Source organism: Asterias amurensis, chromosome 4 (assembly GCF_032118995.1).
Source record: "Asterias amurensis chromosome 4, ASM3211899v1".
In the NCBI taxonomy this organism is placed as follows: domain Eukaryota; kingdom Metazoa; phylum Echinodermata; class Asteroidea; order Forcipulatida; family Asteriidae; genus Asterias; species Asterias amurensis.
Window position 1 is genome coordinate 21321503 of NC_092651.1, and position 18787 is coordinate 21340289.

The 18787-nt window shown below is 35.5% G+C and overlaps 2 protein-coding genes across 9 annotated transcripts in view; one reads left to right on the forward strand and one right to left on the reverse strand.

Moving 5' to 3' along the window:
* Positions 1-4400, forward strand: part of LOC139936110 (neurobeachin-like) — a 277304-nt gene extending 272904 nt beyond the window's left edge. For all 7 annotated transcript variants that reach the window (XM_071930832.1, XM_071930837.1, XM_071930836.1 and 4 more), the window contains one exon: positions 707-4400. In XM_071930832.1, coding sequence (XP_071786933.1) covers positions 707-797 — 91 coding nt within the window. In that variant the 3' untranslated portion in view covers positions 798-4400. The remainder of the gene's footprint in view (positions 1-706) is intronic.
* A 748-nt stretch (positions 4401-5148) lies between these two features.
* LOC139936111 (uncharacterized) lies at positions 5149-17243 on the reverse strand. 2 transcript variants are annotated; one of them, XM_071930840.1, is made up of 4 exons: positions 17029-17243; positions 16110-16276; positions 14797-14892; positions 5149-11515 (listed from the first exon to the last, which is right to left on the reverse strand). In XM_071930840.1, exons 1-4 carry the CDS (start codon positions 17079-17081, stop codon positions 11319-11321), a joined length of 513 nt encoding a protein of 170 aa, XP_071786941.1. In that variant the 5' UTR covers positions 17082-17243; the 3' UTR covers positions 5149-11318. The 2 variants fall into 2 exon arrangements, with proteins under 2 accessions (XP_071786941.1, XP_071786942.1); XM_071930841.1 differs by lacking the exon at positions 14797-14892 and having other exon boundaries at positions 17029-17240.
* Between the last annotated feature and the right edge of the window lie 1544 nt (positions 17244-18787).

Genomic DNA, 18787 nt, shown 5'->3' on the forward strand with positions numbered 1-18787 from the left:
CTAAAATATTTTCTTTATATGCCCCAAAAATTGCATTTATTTCATTTGAAATTGTACTGATTGCAGACGTTGGTATTTTAGTCTTGTGGTCTGAACCCCAGACTCCATTACTGTGTGGTCTGAACACCAGACTCCATTACTGTTAAAATGTACATACATTGTAGCTGTAGTGAATAAAGCTTCTTCAATAGTTCCTTCAACATACTGTTACAAAAATAAAATTAAAATAATATTATATATAAAAACAGCTTTGCATGACCACTAGAATAATGCTAATTAACTTGCAAGTAAGCAATGAGGTGGGTTAGTAGCTATTAATATATCTAGAGTAGGCCTAAATATAAGTTAAAATAATAAGAGTTTTGAGGGAAACTTGATGGGAGAGAAATTAAGGTCCTTGGCTTGTTGCAATCATTGCCTGCTATCATAAAACGACATTAATCAGGATTGGATATAATCGTGTAATCTTCAAATTAACACATGCATGTGATACAAATGAGAACCTATACAGAGAGAATGTGCATTCATAAAAGCTTTTGCATTTCAGATAAACCCAATCCACTGCTTTAAGTTTATTCTTTAATTGCATTGAAGCATAGGCCCTACAAGTAGCACAATTTTTATTTTTTTGAAAGGAAATGCGCAAATTTCTTTTTGAATTACTTCAGAAAAATAAACTGTTTTCCTGTCCTTTCTTTTTTAACAGGACTATTATTGCAGGGATGGCAACTGGTAGCATCGTAGCATTCAACGTCAACTTCAGTAAGTGGCATCATGAATTTAGAGAGACCTACTAAGATGGACTCACAGCGCCCTCTGTTGGTGTCTTTTAGCGAGCTTCCAGAGAGTGAGGTTGTCCACAAGCCTTTATGCAATTACAAGTTTATGATTGGGGTATTCATTGAAGTTAAAACAAACCCAACATTAAAAACAACCCAGCAAATTCTTCTAGTGTGTTGATTGAAGCCAAGCTTGATTTTGCATTCAGTTCTAGGTCAAATTTGTTGAGAATATTACTGAAGCGGAGAGCTTGAAGCAAAGTAGATTCAGTGCAGTTACTATTGGGAAAGAATCGGTATTCATTTTTGTAGTGCAGTACATGTCTTTGGCATTCTTGGCGCAATCATTTTCCAAGTGTAAAGTTTCTGCTTTCAAAACTCTATAAAAACTCAACTGGGTGATTACAAGGACAATTTATAATGAAAACAAAATGAGATAAATTGAAAACTTTTTGTGGGGTTATTGTCTCCGGGGTCGAAAAGGTCGGAGGAGCTAGATTTTTCAGTAGTAAATCCTACTGCCATTAGTGAGAGAGATAGTCAAAATCCAATTCAAGTAACAACAAAATACTGAGAGGTTTAAGCTTTGAAAACAGGATAAACTATTCAAGCTGTTAGGCGTGCTGTTGATATAAGTGTGTGGAAATGAAATGATTTAACTGAAGCTGTGAAAAGGAAAGTTCTGCTTTCATGAATTAAGACATTGTTTCATTGTGTGACTGTAAACATACTCACATATCAGGTTTTGTATACCACACATTGTGGTCATCTAGATATAGAGCTATATATTAAAAATCTCACAACTATTTAGATTATGCAAACAACGGGTTAATTCAGTGTTGTGCAGATATATATGGATGTAGAAATCAACTTGGGTTCGGTGGTTTACTTTTTTGTACATAGCACGAGTTCACAATTATGCACAAATCAATGGGTTAGTGTGTAAAACTTGCTTATTGCTGAATTTTATCAGTAGGCCTAAAAACAAGGAGGATTTAGAGTGATGACAACACTAGACTTCAGCTGCTATTAATGACACGCTAAGAAAAAATAATAACACGATTAGAATTTCACATTCCGTAGTGGTTTAAATTATGGGCATATCATAGATTTGGGGTGTTTTTTTGTATTAAGTAAAATGAATAAAGCTTCAAAACACAACATAAATAAAAAATCAGCAATGCACGGTGGCAAGTGAAATTAATAGATGTTTTTATGTTTGTAGATTGTTGCCGTTAAAAAGTCGCTTTGAGATTGGAACACGGATCTTAAAGGTGACAAATTAAAAATGCCTATTGAGTAAAACTTAAAAGTAGAGAGCTAGAATTCAAAGTAATTCTGGAGCAGTAGTCACAACTAATGTAGTGTAGACTTTATATAAATAATTTCTTTTTACACTGTTGAACCCTTCCCCCTCAAAAAATGTATTCTTGTTTAATTAGTAAAAATAGAAAATTGTGGAACTTGGACCAGAATATGTTAAACATAAACTATGACAACATTCCAATTTATATACAAAAAAACTACAAACTCTCCTTAATTCAAACTTGACATTAAAATCTGAAATGTTTGTATTAGATTGTCACTGTTAATGTATGTATTGTGCTTAGCCTTTCTGTCAAACTCCTAAAAACTCTCTAAAACTGCTTTTGATAAAAGATTATTTGCACTAAAAAACACAAAGATTTTGACAACTGTCGTCCTCCTCTTTGGGCCTATGCATTTTGTGGCATGTTTTGATTCTTTCACATAGATATTTTGTATAGAATCTTTATTTTAAAGCACATGCATCTAATTTGTAAAGAACATTATAAGAAAAAAAAGTTATGAAAACATATCATCTTAAATTATACCATTTGGAATTATTTGTAATGTAAGGAGTTATTGTGTGTTTTTTGCAAAAGGGAAAAAAGGTGAGTGGCAAGGTTAGATTGATATTTGTACTTTCCCGTAAAAAAACCCAAATACAAGGTAGTTTTTTCAACCTCGTACAACCTTCAGTGAAGGTAAAAAATGATAAGCTAGCATTTTAAATTCAGTTTTGTTTCTTGTTCAAATGTTTCAAAGTTACGGTCATTCTTGTGCAGGGTAGTCGTCAAAGAATTTGTTATCAGTTTTTGTTATTTTGAATTTTTCGTTATAAGTGTTAATTACAAAACATTTTTCTGATATATTTTAGGTTTTAGGTCCACATGAGGTTAACATGTAATTAAATGTATTCAGATCTAGGCATAGGGAGGTATTAAAACAAATCTATTTTTCAGTCTCGGATAAAACTGACCAGCAAAGCCGATTCCAGTGAGCAAAGGCTACTGAGAAAGGGTTTCAGAATTTTAAATGTTATTAAAAATATTCTTTCATGTACACTTTTGGTTTTGAAATGATAGTTTGGTTCACTAATCTCAATTAAAAAGCGCATATGCATTTGTTGAAATCAGAGTAAAACTGCACAATACACATATCATTTGCTGCCCTTTTTAAAGGCCACATTCATGATCTATAAAACAGCTTTAATGTTTGCGTGTCTTTGGGAAATGATCTCACTTACATTGACCATTTGTCAGTAGACTGGTTTGGTTTTGGTCGGCATTTAAGAATTCTAAGTTATGATTTTTTTGTATATTTCGGTCAGCTTGTTTATTTGTATAAATTTGGCACACTGCAATAATTATGTTTGAAAATAATGGGACCGTTAACAAATATTCCATCAGTGTTATCTAATTGATTTCATTTTGAATAAGTTTCAGTATCCAAAAGTATATTAATTAAACTTTCACGTTAGGCCGCAGTAAGGCTTAGCAATATGGGTTCTGCTATGAATATTTGAATTTGGGGATTTTTTATTCGCTCATTATTTTGTTCAGATTTAATATGTATGGTTTTTAACCGGATTCATTTTTTTTTTTTTTTGATTCCTGATCGATACATACTTTAATTATAAAAGAAAATTCAACTTCCCTAATTTCATTCAACCAAACAGTTAGCTTGGTTTGTTTCCAAAGCACATCATTTTCATGTGATAATTCGATCCATATCATGTTTGTTCCCTTTGTTTGTACATTGAAGATTTAATTTCACTGTACTCAGAATTCAAACAAAGTATTTTTACTTATAGTTGCAGTGGCAAAGTATTCAACTATCATGTGCCCTAAATGAATGAATATTTTAAAGTTGACAGGCAGGCCTGGAATTACATGGAGGACATGGCTTCTGATGCCCTGGTCTTAGCCTTGGTGCCCCTTGACGCAGAGTTCTCAATTATCATGTAGTCTAAATGAATGAAGATTTTGAAGTTGACAAGGAGGCCATGAACTACACTTTAGGCCATGGCATTCGTTGCTGAAAATGGCCTTGCCCTCTCGAAGATGAAACTCCGGACATGTCCGAAAAGTGACAATCCTTTTGTTTGACAAAAGTTTGAAGTATTTGTTCCCAATTATATTTAGTTTCTAACTTTAAAAAGTAGATAAAATCCTCTTGCTAAGAGCGTCGAGTAACTTTGAAAGTTTAGGAAATTTGCACCGTTTATGATTTTACACACTTGTTAACTGCTCGTATTGTATTAAACCAGATTAATGAGAATATTGTGCATCTGGTTAATAATAACTAAAGCATTAAACCAGGCGGTTAATATCTAACCGCTGTGTAATATTATATATTAATGGACTTGTCAATTTGTCTTGCAGGTCTCGAATTTACCCCTGGTACTCAAAGCAATTGCCGATGTGCCCCTTTGCATTTGCTGTGGTGCCTTTTGCAAAGTTCCAATACAAATTGATACTTTTCTCATAGAGGTTTCCCTTTTACAGGGCAAAATTGGTGTGCCCCTTCAAGAGTGAAGTTCAAGACCCGATGTGGATTTCACAAAGAGTTAAGACTAGTCTTATCTCAAGTTACTCGTCTGAACTTAGGACTAGCCACATGTTTTCTATATCTCCTAGGACTAGTCCCAAGTTAGGACTAATGTAGTCCCACAAAGAGTTAGGACTATTCCTAACTCTTTGTGGTCTCTAGTTTATCTTAGGGATGAGATTTGACAAATGTGAATATTCCTGAAAAGTAGCTTGAGGACCTGCCCCCCCCCCCTTATTCTAGACCCAGAACCTCCCAGTTGTTTGCAATTCAGGTTTACAGACTATGTGCATCACCAGAAAGACAAAACTACAGGAACATACTCGTGGCCTTGTCATGTGATGTACATGTATAACATTTTATATCCAAGCTAATATCGCATTCTCAAGTCATTAAGTTTGGGCAACCATATGAAACCATGGTGATTCAGTAGATGTATCAACCATTATGGAACCTAAGACTGTACCAATTCAGGGTTAGGGTTATTAGAAAAGAAACCAACAGGAACACAAAGGAATAAACCAAGATCACTTAGTATTTATTTCACACTGCAAAAATTGACAATTTAACAAGAATCATGGATGTAGTAATTGCAATGAACTAGCTGCAGAATAGTCTGCTAATGAGCCATTTGTGATTACATTTGAATAATACGTTGTATGGTACAATGAATTGCTTAGTCCCAAGTAACTGTTTATTGGAATTCCTTGGGCTTGTCTCATGATTCAGGGCAAGCTTTTGTATAGACGATGTGACCTCTGACGCCATACGAAAACCATAACATGATTTGCGCGCATACCGCCGGGCAAAACCTTTGTGTTTTGGCAGCCAGCTAGAAAGTGTATGCAATCTTACTATGATTACGCAACTCAGTGCCCGGCGAACCATGATGTATGTAGTGTTTTGTCAACAGAGGGCGGTTTGAATGTAAACATAGGTCACAATCGTCTATAGTTACATCATTAGTAACTAGCCCTGGCTGCCTTTCACTTTCAGATTATACTTTCTGCATCTGCGTACAGCACAAAGGAAGAGTCCTATATATGGCTACGTTAGAGACATGCCATACAGGATTCTGAATGTCTGATCGCATCACACTATAGTACCAGGGTTTGCACATCTTGATGTTGCAATACAAAAGCATCCCCTCAAACCATGTCTCTAGTAGTCAGAGGAATTCAAATGATAACTTGTGACTAATAAGCAAGTCAACAACCAGACATTATTCAAATCTTACTTGCAAATTGCATTCGGACTGTGTGTCACATGTACAATTTGTGACTGGTATTCTGTTTCTTTTTGCTTATCAGGTATAAAATTGTACCCAGGTAACTAGATCAATAGTCTGGCTCCGTTCATTCTATGCATTGATTCTTACATGTTGGTAACACATGACACGTTTTGATCACAGAAATACAAAACAGTTGACAATCAAATCTGACGATAGATTTTTATCATAAGGATTCTTCGACAGTTTAACATTCACACATGTGTGATCTCTTGTCTATATTTGGTATATATTGAAGTCTAAATTCCATCTATGAAGAATAAGTAGACCTGACAATATTTTGCATACTTTAACCCAACCAATGATGCAATCCTTTGGACTTTAACTATGTCTAAACAAGCACGTCTATGAATTTAATATTACATCTCATGTTTTAGTCAAGCTAAGAACAATCACATTTTTACATCTTTTCCTAAGATGCGACTTTATCGTGTAAAGTAACTCTCAACTCAAAATGTACTGGTACTGCATTTTATGTTTTTTTTTGTGTTCTTACCTACAAAAATTACTACTTCGAAAATTTGCATTTAAATCAAGATAAATGTACATGTATTAACTATTATTTTGCATGTTTATCAATTACAGAATAGCAACAATACAAAGTAGCAAATGCTTGAAACATTCAAATTTTTAAACAAGAACTAACAAACAACTATAAAAAACAAAATGCATTTGGCCAACCTTTTTTACAGATGGTTGTATAATTTAGTGTAATAAGTACATAATAAACATAAGCTTACAATTTACCACCTAAACCATCATAATATCTACCAATTCAATATAGATTATTTACCGCTCTTTCAATCATGCATAAATATGAAGTGTTTGAGTGTGCGTTAGAACAAATTAACAAAGAAATAAACATTCAGTAAATAAATTAAAATAAAGTATTTTGAGAAAAAAAATTCCGAGAGTCGAAATGGAATGAAGTAAAAATGTATGGACACTTCTTTTGTTCGTCTGCCTTTAATTAAGGTGACTGAATCCATTTGGCATTCTTGTCTGGAATCCCGTCTACAACACTTCTGACACAAACATTCCTCAACTGTCGCCCACATACTTATCAATCGCAAGTCAGACTGTATTAGTCTTAGAGTCTTTTGATATCAGGGAATGTAAATATAAAACCTCAAATGACTCATTTTACAATCAACGATGTCATGTACAGTAAAAGGAATACAAGAATGGTCTGACATTTGCATCGGGCCTCAAAATGACTCACAGCACCAACAGCATTTGCCGCGGTGCCCTGTGCTTTTGCTCTGGTGCCCTATGCAAAGTTGATATAAATTTACATTTTCCTCTTGGAAGTGCCCCAGAGGAAAATTGCTGTGTCCCTTCAAAAGCTCAAGGTCTGTTATGTGTTTGGAAGCAACAGACAATGAATACATCATGAATAATTTACTGACAATACTTAAATTAGTCTGAATACCTACTGTAATTTATGCAAGTTGCGATGCTCAAATGCACCAAAATACAAATATAGATAGTGAAGAAATTTAAAATATGGTAGATTAATAAAACATACAACGAAAAATATATGCGCGGACGAGAAGCCAAACAGTAAAGTTTCATTTTATGCAAATTAAATACCAAATATATGCAGATTTTATCATGTTGCTTTGCACAATGAGTTTATTCTTGCTAGAATTTACATCTTCTAAGATACAGTGACAAAATCCAAGAATTAATTGTGAATACTTTAATTGTTTCGCACTTTGCACTCATTCCTGAAATATGTTCTGATTACTTTTTAAAGAACCTGCAAAACTGTTTAAGCGCATACTCTTTGGAAGTTCTATTGCAAATAGTTAGAGTTATCTATTTTAGGGTTGAACAAAGAAACATTGACTAGAGTGAGACTTAAACCTGCGACCCCTGGTTTTTCTTTGATCAACCCAAAAATTCTCTAAGTTTACCCAGCCAGTTTCCCTTTAATGCAGTTAATTACTGGATATTGTATCAATCCACTATTGTGTAATTACATAGCATGTAAGCTCAAGTTACACAATGACGTTCAATTGAAGATGAATATGACTCACACACTGAGAAACACATATTTGGTCGAAAAGTGAACTTGAAATACGAAATATAAGCCAAATACACACATCACATTGTAATTTTCCACAAAGTTTATTACATACAGTGTTGCACTATAAATTGATTCACCATATTTAAAGTTTAATGAACAAAAGACAGGCAAAACTTCAGAACGAAAAACAGTCAATTGATTGATGGACCAAAGTAAATCCAAACAAAAATTAGAGTAGTACTCAATATCAATGACAGGATCATCTACACTAAAGATGGATCATATTTCATCACTTTAACATGACCCCCCCCCCCCCACAAAAAAAAAAAAAAAAAAAAAAACATATTGAGAAATGCTGTGATATAAACATAACTTGTCATGTAGTTCATGAACACAGTTTGGGGTTATTTTTTGTGTTTCTTGTTGTTCAGATTCAGAATAATTTGTTTGCATGGTATCATTATTTAAATACAAACAGAATATGACAAAAATCTATATGCTGCTCCAACTCAAATTTATCTGTCAAACCAAAATCAGCGAAAGAAAGAGTATGTCAAGTGGTTGATAAATTATCCTAATAAATATATTCCCCTTCAAATTCTCCCAGTATTAATTGAATGTAAACGTCAAAATAAATTATCACTTTACATGTACATACAAAGTGTTAATTTATGAAATGCTTTAACAACACCAACAAAACACAAATTAACATCCTTGACAATATTTACAGAACAAGTTGGTATTCCAAGTGCATAATTTAATCTCCAACAAAAATTATATTCAAGTGGTTTATTTAACCTTAATCAATTCGTCAACTTAGCATTGGTTTGTATCAATAAAAAATATCAGAAAATTGTAATAATATAAACAAACATTTTGGTTAGTTCATGTAGGGGGCAGATTTGTTGCTAAAAAGGTTTACCTTGGCAAAAGTTTGTGCCACAGTAAACCCCTTGATTTTGTTCTCCCCAATTCCTGCATAACATTTCAGGTTAAAAGTATTTGTGAGTAAGACTTTGTTTGATTATTCCATGACTAATATACTGCATGCTTTACCTGAAGAAGACTGACTTTTACAATAACAGAACATCACAAATATTTAAGCAGAACATTTTATTATCACAGGCAGACCAGCTCCTTTATGCTTTTACATGTTAGTTTACACTCAGTACTCATGCATAAATGTTGACCATCCCAGTCAAATTGTTTGCAGTACACACACCAAGCAAGCTGCGAAAAGATCAAATATGCTGAATTTGCTGTTTATGCTTTGAAATTCATTTAATATATGACTTGAGTCAAGATTTGTCATCCAAGACAACATGCATTGCTACTATATTCATTAGCATAAAACGGTTCTGTTTTCATTTGGGTTCTTTTCTTAACTCAATAACTGAATATATTATACAACGAGCCTCAAGTTTTTAAGTTGCATATAAAATATTGCATTTGACCTTTATCAAAGGCACTGGTTCAAATGGATACTAAAACTGCTTAATTAAACAATTATTACATACTTTTATACAAAGTACACGTATGTGTGTGGACAGCCCCAATCACGGGTACACATTTTGTTCCTGTCAATGTTATGAGCAACAGTTTAAAAATAACTGATGTAGCATTTATCTCATGTTGATTGATATATCAATTAACAAACGCTGTGACATCGATGATGAATCAAAAGTGCTCGAGTTTCTCTACTACAAATTCTGCAAAGAGTTATTCAGTATTTATCTGGTGTTCATTTGGTGTTTTGGTAACAAAAAGCGTACCGATGATTGCCGCGTTGCACCTGTATAAAAAGAGGACTTGCGGACAACAGGTGGCAGCAGACAGCTATGTAATTTTCCATTAGTTACGCAGTTCTGATTGTGCGCATATTTCAAAGAAAAATGGATTTACCAAGCAAGTCTGCTGCGAAGAAGCTATCACATCACACCTTCCTAAACAACGGTGCATTGAATTATTACGTTTGACCTTTGAACTAGCTGCATATTTATAATGAGCTGTGTAGATATTGGCCCCCATGACGAGGCGTGCACTCTTTTGCTTAAATAATTTTATCCATAAACAGTTCAAATGCAATGCACCAAACTTTTCGAGGGAAGCGTGAAGAAATAACATCTTTCTTAGAATGTTTGTGGAGAACTTTTATATTTCTAATTTCTAGTGAGTGACTGGGTGCCAAATTTAACAATTTTTGTTATCATTTAAGGTGCAACATTGGATATTATTAGTGTGAACCTATTCCAGATTCTACTCAATATTTCCTATAGACCAAGTAACATTTGTTTACAAAGAGAGTGACCTTGTACACTCCAGGACCTTTCCGGCAGGCAAGACACTAATTCCATACAGGGAAATCTTACACTTTGTGTCAAATTAACCTCATTACTTCAAGAATTGTACAAATATCAAGTGAACAAGTATTGAGACGTGCCCCATTTCATCATATGAAACGTAGCACAATCTCGCCAAGATTTAATTATTCCTTCCAACAAGTTGTGTACAAGTTGTGCCTGCAGAAAGTCTAGGCTCTAGGGCTCTTCAATAAACATGTGCTATCACATGTGACATGGTCTACACTTTTCTTTTAAAGAATCCTGTTTAAAACAGAGGGAGTGGGCTGACTTAATTAAACAGCTCTCCTTAAGTCCAATGCTGTACACTATCTGAAACATGGTTCCGTTCATATCTCTCAAATCGTGGAACGGTGCTGTGAATTTTGAAAAACATTTCATCTTTTTTTACTTTGCAGTTTATTCCAACTATTTCATTAACAAATAAGACAAGTACTGTGGGTCACAAATGCAAATTGTACACGAAGAGCTATGAAATTGAAATTTTACAAAGAGCAGACGTTTTGTATTTTCAGCCCACTGGTTTCAGAATGAACTCCTTTTCTTCAGAAATCATATTCTTAAAGAAGAGGCAGCAATTCATTTCAAACTTACTCTCTTCATTTCCTTGGGAACCACTTAAGCAATCATCAAATCTATGAAGAGCAAGTGTCTAGGTATAATGAGATGAAGTTGATTCAAGATAGAAAGTCGATCCTGTAAGTACTCTACCGTACCCTGATCTGCCTAAACTCCCATCCCCTTTTCTCAATCCCAAACCCCAAAATCAGAACATCTACAACCAGTGGCGAAACTACAACCAGTGCCCAATTTCATAGACCTGCTTTTAAAGCAGACAATTTTCCTCAAAAGTTTCCTACTTAGCAGAGATGATCAGGATACCAGTCACAAATGTTCCATGTGACATGGTGTTTTGGCTGGTAACCTTAATCTGGTAAGCTTGCTATGCTTAGCTCCTTTTTGTGCTTTCAAGCAAGTCTATGAAATTGGGCCCAGAGCTTACACGTCTAGTTGAAAATGCCAGAGTCTTTGCCACCAGGGGGCTGCCTCTTCATGGCGGCTTTGTTCTCCACTCTGCCGCCTGCTGCGGGCATGCTAGCTGGGTCAAGCTTGGGCGGCTTGGCATTACGTCCCTTTGCTCCACCATCATTATGGGCGGCTCCCTCAGCTACGGGCTCAGCTCCAGTCACTGGGTTGTTTCCCACTGGAATCAAAATGGAAAACAAAATAAATAAATTTGGCAACTGACTTATGATTCGGCCCTCTGTGGGCTATGAATATTGTTATGTTTTTTTACTCGTAGGAACTGTATTAAGCTTGGTATATACTTCCTGCAAATAAGAATGGGATACAAGTTTTTACGTCACAAATTCGCATAGTTTGGAAGAGTTGAAATGTGCTCAACTCATGCAAAACAGCAGTGATAACAGGCCTGTGCCAAAATCATTTGTATCGCATTCGCGTTCATACATGTAGGAAGTATGAACCGGGCTAAATTATTACTGTTAGATGGAGAACGTGTCAGTTCAATAGAACAAACCATCTTCCAGAAATCATGAGATGATTTCATAGTTTTAATAAAGGAATTAATTAGAACTTCAAACAACATGACAGTGATTCCTGTAAGAGCAAAACAGCGGTCTCGGTCAGGACCTTCTTACATTTTTAATTGTACTAAACAGTGCGATAGTTCTGCCAAAAAAGGGCGTTACCTCAAATTGTAAGCAATTTGTTTGTACCCCTGAATGATAGCAGTTCGTCGATAAAATCAGGTTTTCGGAAAACAGCCCTCTATTGTTCAATTTGCCAAAGGAACGATGTGAGTGCTGCTGTCTTTAGCCTGAACATCTGGCGTCACACTTCGAGGCTCGTGAATAACGGCAGAAACCGGCCGTCCAGCCGGCGTGTACATTCATCTTTGACCTACATTCATTTCACATAGAGATACGCAATCAAATACTATGGCGGACGTGATAGGAGTGTACTATTTGGGCATCAGAAAGCTCATGTCATTGCACCTTTATCCAATGATATCATTGTATCCAATGGAATCATTGGATCTGAGTAGCAGGTACCTGTCTTTATCCTTGCGGATAAAGACAGGGGCCCAGTCTATGCGGTCTGATGATTAGATTACATGTGATGGTCTGGGATGATGCGAGCTAAGTTGTTGGAATCTATTACCATGGTATAACAAAACCATTGTAGCAGAATCTGTGGTGGAGTCCACTGGTTTTGTAAGACATTGAGGATCTGTTGGCTGGCAAGCTAACTACGCTATTGAATGATGCTAACCATCCGCTTCATGATGCGCTTGCCAACCAGCTGACCCCAAGGTCTGGTCGTATGCGAGTGCCATAGCCTATGCTGCAACAAACAGCTACCCATCCTCTTTTATCTCTGTAATTGTATATAGCCCTAGAATAGTTTTTAATACTTTTAACGTGTCTACATTTTTTACTGGATGCGAGCATTTGAATTACTCTTTTGGGGATCTACCGGTAATAAAGATTAATTGAATTAAATTGGGTGCCAATGCCATTTGCAGTTGCCCCCAGGGATGAACCTCCATCACAGCTCCCATGAAGCAAAGCTGAAACCTCTAGTGTTTGCCGCTTGCTATTTATTTCTATTGGATCAAAGTGAAGTGGTTTTCTTTACAATTTCCACTACATGTACGTAGAGCATGAAACACAACAGACTTGAGTGCACTGACTGTAAATTATTGAATTTTACCAACATGTACTGCATACTGTACGTCTATTATTGTAAGCACTGTAATCACTCTGCATGACTATATGAAAACTAGGCTTGAGTGAGAATGTGTGAATGTAGTGCTTGAAAGTGCCAAGTCAGGATACTCCAGCAACATGCATAGAGTGCTGTATCGAAGGTGAAATATGACATGAGAGCCATTGTATTGCGTCTGCACTCTGTAAAAATGAAAACAGGCAGCCCTACTTTAATTTTAAAAGTCTGGTGAATCTTTTAACACTTAAAGGATGAAAAACAAGAGGGTATCAATCTATGCGCAATTTTGTAATTTTAAGAACATTACGAAAAAAATCCTGAGCTAGACTCGACAGAAATGTAGGAACATTATTTCAAACACAAAATGATTTCACCTCTGTAGCATTACAATCTGTGTCGAGTAAAAAGAGAAGTAAAAGTCGAACTAGAATTTTTCACTGCAGAGAACTGGATTGTTTTGGACTGTGAACCAACTGATAAATTAGCTATCTGATATTTCCCAAGACTGATTAATTCAAACGTAGTTAATGTAAACTTTCATGCATAAGGATGACCTCATCAAACCGGTTAAATGTTGTTAATCAACTTAATGCAAAACATGAATGAAAAGAAAACAACGATTAGTACAGAACACTCATTAATAAAAACAGCAGGCTTGATGCTATGTTTTTGAAAGGGCAAGGGCACCAAGGCATTTTCTCCTTGGTAAAGGGCACCTCTAACTATGAACAAATTTGAACATTAGAAGGGGGAACAAGACAATGACCCGGGGCAGCAGAGGCAATGGAGTGTTGCCTCTCCTTGAAGTGTCTGGCCTGAACGGGTAAACTGTAAAGTACATCTGAATAGTTTGTATGTTTCCTACTTACATGTATCTTACAAGTGCTTTCCTTATAGATATATGAGCATGTATACACTACATGCACATGTAAACATGCTTTTTAATGATTACCTTGAAAACAAGTTGTGAAATTTTCATCCGAAAGCCTACTTGTTATAAAGATGGTATTTTAAGAGTAAGCATCCTTGAACATTAATTTGTCTGCTTATAAACCAATAGACCCCTTGCATCTAAAGGTGTCATAAGCCAAAAGAGCCCCCTTCCAAGACTGCCATTGGCCAAGACTTGTGCACAGCATGTACATTCATGCTTGTTTCCATTGTTTGACCTCTAAATTAAGTATGTATTGTAAAGCCAATTCTGCATAATATCAAATAATGACCCACATGAAAGCAAAATTTATAAACTATTCACAGCAGGAAATTTGTACAAGACCCCAAACTTGAACATGAAATCTGAAAACAAACTGTAATCTGATACTCAAATTTTTGTGGATATTTTTTTAAATTTTGTTTATGCAAGTTCGCCCAAAATGAGGCTAAAGGCAACTCCAGGTACAGGGCTACAATAACTAGATAAACTGCAGTATAAATCAACCTTTTTGTTGTAACAGATTGCGAACCTTGCTAATAAAATTGTGATATCTAAATCTAACTGGTACATGAAAGTAGCTGGAAAGTGCCAGAGGAAGAAACACCTCTCATGAAAAAATAACTAAATGTTGAAACTTCAAGAACAACTTACAACAGGAATAAGAAATTTCAGTTCAGAATGATACAAAAGCAAGCAACACATTTGGCAAAAAATGTTTGAGGAAAAACAAAACCAAAACTCTTGAAATTGTGGAAGACAACATCGACTGTGCGTAAAAGTGTTGTCTCATTTATACATACTGTCCGAGCGATCAGGATATCTTCTCTTGCCACGAGGTTGGTTACCAGAAACCTCAATGTGTTCTACTTCGCCAAACAAACTGGCATAGCTATCCTCTGCAAACAGTCAATGAGTGGGGGTCCGTACCAAACACATGAAATAGGCAAGGGTACACATAGGGAATCAATTGTAAAAGGGCAAATAAAATAGACCACAGACGCGTAGATTTAGGGGTTTTAACAGTCTGAGATGTGATTTGAGGTATATGGAAACATTACTGAAAATGGCTTGCGGTCATAGACCACAGAAGACCAGGCCGCAGTTGGGAGTAGATTCTGGTCCTGAGCCATCACTACTTCATATATTAAATTAATCAATGATTATCAAGCTTGAAAGTAAAAGGTAAACCCTAAACCCAACGATTTCTCGTGCAAATGTTTACTTCCCATGCACATGAGTTCAAAGAACCAAATCATGCGGCATTCTCCAGTCCCATTACTAACATTACTGATTAAAGCCAAAGGTGATCGCTTCGCCACTTTATCACTGTAACACCAAAGAGTGTCTCAAAGTGGTAATTTTTGTATTTTCAAGGTATGTGGAGTCAAGTTCAAAATATAGGTCAGGTTTATTTACATGTAACAGTTTACAAGTTGCTGTTGTATAATGTGTATCCAAACATATTAGAAAAGAGGTTGCAAACCGAGTAACCGAGTTCAACACCTTCTCTTATTAATTCTCTTTATGATTAAATGTGTACTGGGTTCTTTTATGTGCTTACACAACACATGACCTACAGCTTGACATGAACGTCCCATCCGAAGGACACAGAAAAAATACAGGTCATAGTGTCTTGCTTTAAAAACAGGACACAAATTTTAAAACCAGGACTTGAACACATATACTCTGCTGATCAATCAGAAACACAGCTATGATCATGAGTCTTGACGACACATCCCCTTTAACAGACAAGCATTCACATTATAAATATTTTAAATTAACATTTTTCAATCCTTATGCCATAAGCATGAGAATTACACCTTTGCTGATTTCCTTATTGTGTTAACCAGAGGCAAGTCTGGGTGTCTTTTGGACACCCTGTTTTATTTGTCATTTACATGTAAATGTCTTGTAAGTAAACAATTTAGACATAGTTTTTTTATTTTTCCGTAAATTTTGACACCCTTTTAACAAATCCTGACTGAAATCTTGTTTTCAGATGAAGTAATTTTGACACCCTGTTTTATCAGTCAATTACATGTCAATATATATTGTAGGAGAGCAATTTGGACACCCAGGTTCTTAGATTTTCCAGATGAAGTATGATTTATACCTGCTGGTCTGATAGCCTGTGGTGGGTTGGGATTGTATAGATCTTGCTGATTCTGGCCCACTGGCTCATGCCTCTGTGCTTCAGGTTTCTGACTGGTCTTCTTGGGTTCGTCTGTTCCATAGCCACCAAATGAAATGTTACTACTTCCACCAGGAGGGGCTAGCACTCTGCAGAGGGAAACAAAATTTATACAAAAATTAATACAAATGATCAGACAAATTCAACATTGGAATTAAACACAAATAACTTTCTGTATGGCGCCACCACTTTTTCACTCATTTATACAAAAAGGAATATCTCATTGAGTTAAATTAGATAAATTAGAAAAAGAGGTGGCGCCATACGGAAACTTTTCCATTAAAATATTTCCATATACGACCTCGCCACCTTTCAGTTTCATCATGTAGGAATTATTCCTCCATGGTTTCAGTTCACTCATTTTGAACGAGATATTTCTTCAAGTCAGAATGTTTAATGAAAGCAATTTTCCAGCTGAGGAAATAAGAATCGATTAGGATACTAATATGACTATCACAATGAGTGGGGGATTGGAAAAATGGCAGTTGAACACGAAAATCGAAATTTTTTACAAATTTTGATCTTCATCAGACATCACACACACAAAACAAGTCACTGGCTCAGTGATGTCCAATGCCGGCAAAATATCCACTGCGTTTTTTTAATAACAACGAAATGTAAAACCGAACACTTAAAACATAGAGTGGTTGTAAGTGTATGCTATTTCGCCAACTCTGAAGATTCAGAGTCTGATCAAGATTTCATTCACATCTTGTCAATTTCTTATTGTATCTTGACACTTGACGACCAAGCAACATTAGAAAGGAGGAAGGGTTTTGTTTTTTATTTTTTATATAAACGGAAAATAACGATTTTTGTATTATATCCAAACTCAACCTACCGTGATGTCGGTTTACCGACACCTGCAGCCGTGAAAGTACCAGTTGATGTCATCTTGACGATGTGAATTCCTTACTAACTGAAGTTTTAAAACCCTTGTAAAATTCGTTTTTGCGCAGACGTTGGTGTTTTTGCAGCAGACGTCGTAGTGTAGCACAGACAGATAGATGTCAATCAACCGCCGCCCGTTTTTCGCCAGCATTGCCAAAATGTAGTCAGCACGCCGTTCAATTTCGTCGGGAAAATTGTTATCAGAGAGACTGGGTACCATGTTTATGTCCCGGGTTTATAAAAGTGCAAGTAAAAGCAATTTCCATTGGTTAATTTTACCCGATTGACTTAACCATTGTCGTACCACTTATCTAACAATTAAGAGAATAGTGTGTTACCATTTTCTCTAAAAATTATTAACAGTGGTTTATTTTGAGTTTCGTTTACATTTTTTAAAATGCATAGTGTTGTCAATATGACGTTTATAAAGCTATGAATAGCAATTTCACTGAAAACAGAGTGACATCGTAACAGCCAATGACAACAATTTTTACTAATGGTTTGGATAGATCCGACCAACCCTTTCATCTAAATTAAAGGTATTTTGTGGGTTTTGTTAACTATTTTATTTCATTTTCCCGATCTAGATTAAAGTTATATGCAACATATCCCACGAATGGGTTTATTTTAATCAACATTAAATCTGAGCATCTGCATTGTCTTAAAGGCAGTGGACACTATTGGTAATTACTCAAAATAATTATCACCATAAAACCTCACTTGGTAACGAGTAATGGGGAGAGGTTGATAGTATAACACATTGTGGGAAACGGCTCCCTCTGAAGTGGCGTAGTTTTCGAGAAAGAAGTAGTTTTCCACGAATTTGATTTCGAGACCTCAAGTTTAGAATTTGAGGTCTCGAAATCAACCATCTAAACGCACACAACTTCGTGTGACAAGGGTGTTTCTTCTTTCATAGTTATCTCTTAACTCCGACGACCAATCGAGCTCAAATTTTCACAGGTTTTATTTTTGTTTTGTATATGTTTGAGATACACCAAGTGAGAAGACTAGTCTTTGACAATTACCAATAGTGTCCACTGTCTTTAATTTATTCCAAAAGGTGATAATTTACTGTATTTATTTTGGCCGAGGCGAAAAATTAATAGCGGAACAAATAATTCTATTAATATTTATTACTTTGAAAACGCCTTCCATGTCACAGACATCACAAAAATAATACAGACAATTTTAAGTAAAAACAGAAGAAACAACAACAATAAAAAAAAGTACAAAAACCAGCAATTAAGTCTATGAAAAGTAAAGTTTATACTTCTTTTAAAAAATAACGTCGACAAAAGTATAGAAAAGTATTGAAGAATTCAAAAGCAATAATGTTACCAACAGTATCTAGTTGGTAAGACACTGCTCTAGATTGCAAAGGTTGTGGGTTCGAATCCCATCCGATTGCCTGTTACGATTGTTTTCACAGAACTCCTAAAGTATTGACCACAGTGCTATCACCACACATCGGTGTATGGGTATATACCAAAATATTATTATTTATCCCCAATGCAAATTTCCATATTTCTCACGCTAAAATATTACGCATAATGTGTGTTACAACCTCTTTAAGAGTGTTGAGTCAGGGATTCCTTTTGTCACATGATCAGAAGATGACCAATGAGAGATGGGATTTCCCAATTATCATTTCTCCGTTTGGCGCCATTCACTTGTGTTTACATCGCGAGTGTGTGGATGTGTACAGT

Excerpts from the sequence above, each read along its gene's own strand:
- LOC139936111 (XM_071930840.1), bottom strand. The coding sequence starts at position 17,081 with ATGACATCAACTGGTACTTTCACGGCTGCAGGTGTCGGTAAACCGACA. Across the intron at positions 16,277-17,028 it reads GTCGGTAAACCGACATCACG|AGTGCTAGCCCCTCCTGGTG; the intron begins GTAGGTTGAGTT and ends TTCCCTCTGCAG. Across the intron at positions 14,893-16,109 it reads ACAGGCTATCAGACCAGCAG|AGGATAGCTATGCCAGTTTG; the intron begins GTATAAATCATA and ends GACTGTTTGCAG.